At 45.8% G+C, this 3,845-nt stretch overlaps 1 protein-coding gene across 1 annotated transcript in view; it reads left to right on the top strand.

Moving 5' to 3' along the window:
• Positions 1-3,845, top strand: part of LOC112071766 (NHS-like protein 3) — a 25,012-nt gene that overhangs the window by 3,511 nt on the left and 17,656 nt on the right. The window contains 2 exon segments of the mRNA XM_070439509.1: positions 3,482-3,525; positions 3,640-3,772. Of these exon segments, the coding sequence (XP_070295610.1) occupies positions 3,482-3,525; positions 3,640-3,772 (177 nt within the window).

Genomic DNA, 3,845 nt, shown 5'->3' with positions numbered 1-3,845 from the left:
CGATGCATCTATTTTGTGAAGTGCACCAGTCCCTCCTGCAGCAAGGACCCCCACAACATGATGCTGCCACCCCGTGCTTCATGGTTGGGATGGTGTTATTCAGCTTGCAAGCCTCCCCCTTTTTCCTCCAAACATAACGATGGTCATTATGGCCAAACAGTTCTATTTTGTTTCATCAGACCAGAGGATATTTCTCCAAAAAGTACGATCTTTGTCCCCATGTGCAGATGCAAACCGTAGTCTGGCTTTTTTATGGCGGTTTCGGGCAGTGGCTTCTTCCTTGCTGAGGGGCGGCCTTTCAGGTTATGTCGATATAGGACTCGTTTTACTGTGGTTATATATACTTTTGTACCTGTTTCTCCAGCATCTTCACAAGGTCCTTTGCTGTTGTTCTGGGATTTATTTGCATCTTCACACCAAAAGTGCGTTCATTCTAGGAGACAGAACGGATCTCCTTCCTGAGCGGTATGAAGGCTGCGTGGTCCCATATATACTGTATATACAGTGGGGAGAACAAGTATTTGATAACCTGCCGATTTGCAGGTTTTCCTACTTACAAAGCAGTAGAGGTCTGTAATTACTATCATGGGTACCACTTCAACCTAGAGAGACGGAATCTAAAACAAAAATCCAGAAAATCACATTGTATGATTTTTAAGTAATTAATTTGCATTTATTGGCATGACATAAGTATTTGATACATCAGAAAAGCAGATCTTAATATTTGGTACAGAAACCTTTGTTTGCAATTACAGAGATCATAAGTTTCCTGTAGTTCTTGACCAGGTTTGCACACACTGCAGCAGGGATTTTGGCCCACTCCTCCATACAGATCTTCTCCAGATCCTTCAGGTTTCGGGCTGTCGCTGGGCAATACGGACTTTCAGCCCCTCCAAAGATTTTCTATTGGGTTTCAGGGTCTGGAGACTGGCTAGGCCACTCCAGGACCTTGAGATGCTTCTTACGGCGCCACTCCTTAGTTGCCCTGGCCTGTGTGTTTCGGGTTCGTTGTCATCGCTGGAGACCCAGCCCACGACCCATCTTCAATGCCTTACTGAGGAAGGAGGTTTTGCCCAAGATCTCGCGATACATGGCCCCATCCATCCTCCCCTCAATACGGTGCAGTCATCCTGTACCCTTTGCAGAAAAGCATCCCCAAAGAATGATGTTCCACCTCCATTGGCTTCACGGTTGGGATGGTGTTCTTGGGTTGTACTCATTCTTCTTCTTCTCCAAAACACGGCGAGTGGAGTTTAGACCAAAAAGCTCTATTTTTGTCTCATCAGACCACATGACCTTCTCCCATTCCTCTCTGGATCATCCAGATGGTCATTGGCAAACTTCAGACGGGCCTGGACATGCGCTGGCTTGAGCAGGTGGACCTTGCGTGCGCTGCAGGATTGAATCCATGACGGTGTAGTGTGTTACTAATGGTTTTCTTTGAGACTGTGGTCCCAGCTCTTCTTCAGGTCATTGACCAGGTCCTGCCGTGTAGTTCTGGGCTGATAACTCACCTTCCTCATGATCATTGATGCCCACGAGGTGAGATCCTTGCATGGAGCCCCAGACCGAGGGTGATTGACCGTCATCTTGAACTTCTCCATTTTCTAATAATTGCGCCAACAGTTGTTGCCTTCTCAAGCTGCTTGCCTATTGTCCTGTAGCCCATCCAGCCTGTTGCATGTCTACAATTTTATCCCTGATGTCCTTATACAGCTCTCTGGTCTTGGCCATTGTGAGAGGTTGCGAGTCTGTTTGATTGAGTGTGTGGACAGGTGTCTTTTATACAGGTAACGAGTTCAAACAGGTGCAGTTAATACAGGTAATGAGTGGAGAACAGGAGGGCTTCTTAAAAGAAAAACTAACAGTCTGTGAGAGCCGGAATTCTTACTGGTTGGTAGGTGATCAATATATGTCATGCAATAAAATGCAAATTAATTACTTAAAAATCATACAATGTGATTTTCTGGATTTTTGTTTTAGATTCCGTCTCTCACAGTTGAAGTGTACCTATGATAAAATTACAGACCTCTACTGCTTTGTAAGTAGGAAAACCTGCAAAATCGGCAGTGTATCAAAATACTTGTTCTCCCACTGTATATATGTTTGGAAAACGCGAATCGCAATCTCTTGGTGATCAATACATTGTTATTTAAACCCCCTCTCTGTCTCTGTCTCTCTGTCTCCCTCTGTCTCTCTGTCTCTCTCTCTCTCTCTCTCTGTCTCCCTCTCTCTGTCTGTCTCTCTCTCTCTGTCTCCCCTCTCTCTCTCTGTCTCTGTGTCTCCCTCTCTCTGTCTCTGTCCTCTCTCTCTCTCTAGCTGGTCCTAAGGGTCAGGATGAGCAGAAAGAGGTTGACAGTTCACTACACAGCCTCCTCCTCACACTACCAGGAGAATGTGTTCATCGAGGGCAGTCGCCCTCAGTACCTAGAGGACCTGCACACTGAGGCACCGGGAGGGGTTAAAAATACTACACCAACAGGTGGGTGACATCTGCCACACCGGCCAGCTCTAGGAAGAGTCTTGGTGGTTCCAAACTTCTTCCATTTAATAATGATGGAGGCCACTGTTCTAGGGGACCTGCAATGCTGTATAAATTGTTTGGTACCCTTCCCCTTATCTGTGCCTCGACACAATCCTGTCTCTGAGCTCTACGGACATTTCTTTCGACCTCATGGCTTGGTTTTTGCTCTGACATGCACTGTCAACTGTGGGACCTTATATAGACAGGTGTGCCTTTCCAAATCATGTCCAATCAATTGAATTTACCACAGGTGGACTCCAATTAAGTTGTAGAAACATCTCAAGGATGATTAATGGAAACAGGATGCACCTGGGCTCAAGTCTCATAGCAAAGGGTCTGAATACTTATATAAATGTGGTATTTCCGTTTTTTTTGCCAAATATATATCTGTTTTCAGCTTGTCATTATGGGTGTCATCCTGCGTCCCCGTCTCTGGCACCATTCATTATGCACACCTGTCACCATCATTACATCATCACTGGTCATCCCCAAAGCCAGCACCCCCTTTGGCCGCCTTTCCTTCCAGTTCTCTGCTGCCAATGACTGGAACGAATTGCAAAAATCGCTGGAGACTTATATTTCCCTCACTAACTTTAAGCATCAGCTATCTGAGCAGCTAACCGATCGCTGCAGCTGAACATAGCCCATCTGTAAATAGCCCACCCAATTTACCTACCTCATCCCCATATTTGTTTTTGTTTTTCTCTATATGTTCTCACTACTCCCTACGAGAGGGTGCGTAATACACTCTCTAAACAGTATACAATATGAAGATATTTTCTCACTACTCCCTACGAGAGGGTGCGTAATACACTCTCTAAACAGTATACAATATGAAGATTTTGTACCCAAGACCATATCACCGGGGTTCAACTCCAGATGTTTAAATGTCTCCGTTGGAGCTATCGTGTACGGATTTATCTGTGATTGAATACCCTTTTTTTGTTTCTCCCTCAGAATACAATAATGGAGTGGACTTTCAGGATGACCGGAGTGGCGTCGTAAGTAGGGGTTTATATGAAACAATCTTATATGGACGAGGAGACCAACAGCTTCTGCAAGTACACAGAGACAGAATAACTCCTGATACCCACTCCTGTAATCCCTGTCTCCAGCCAGAACAGGATGTCAGCTCCAATCACTGGGATGGTCTTCAGGAGTCCGGAAGCACCGCCGGGAATTCGGTTACCGCGGCGACCTCTGCTGTATCCTCAGCCACGTCCACGAGGCCCGTGATCACGCGCCAAGGTAAGCAAGTCAGTAACAAACTACAGCTGTGTATGTGTAATGTGCGCGTGTGTGTCTTGGCACTTCTTTGTGT

Source organism: Salvelinus sp. IW2-2015, unplaced genomic scaffold (assembly GCF_002910315.2).
Source record: "Salvelinus sp. IW2-2015 unplaced genomic scaffold, ASM291031v2 Un_scaffold1713, whole genome shotgun sequence".
Lineage (NCBI taxonomy): Eukaryota > Metazoa > Chordata > Actinopteri > Salmoniformes > Salmonidae > Salvelinus > Salvelinus sp. IW2-2015.
Note: the sequence above shows the minus strand (reverse complement) of the source record. Positions and strands in the feature narration are given on the sequence as shown.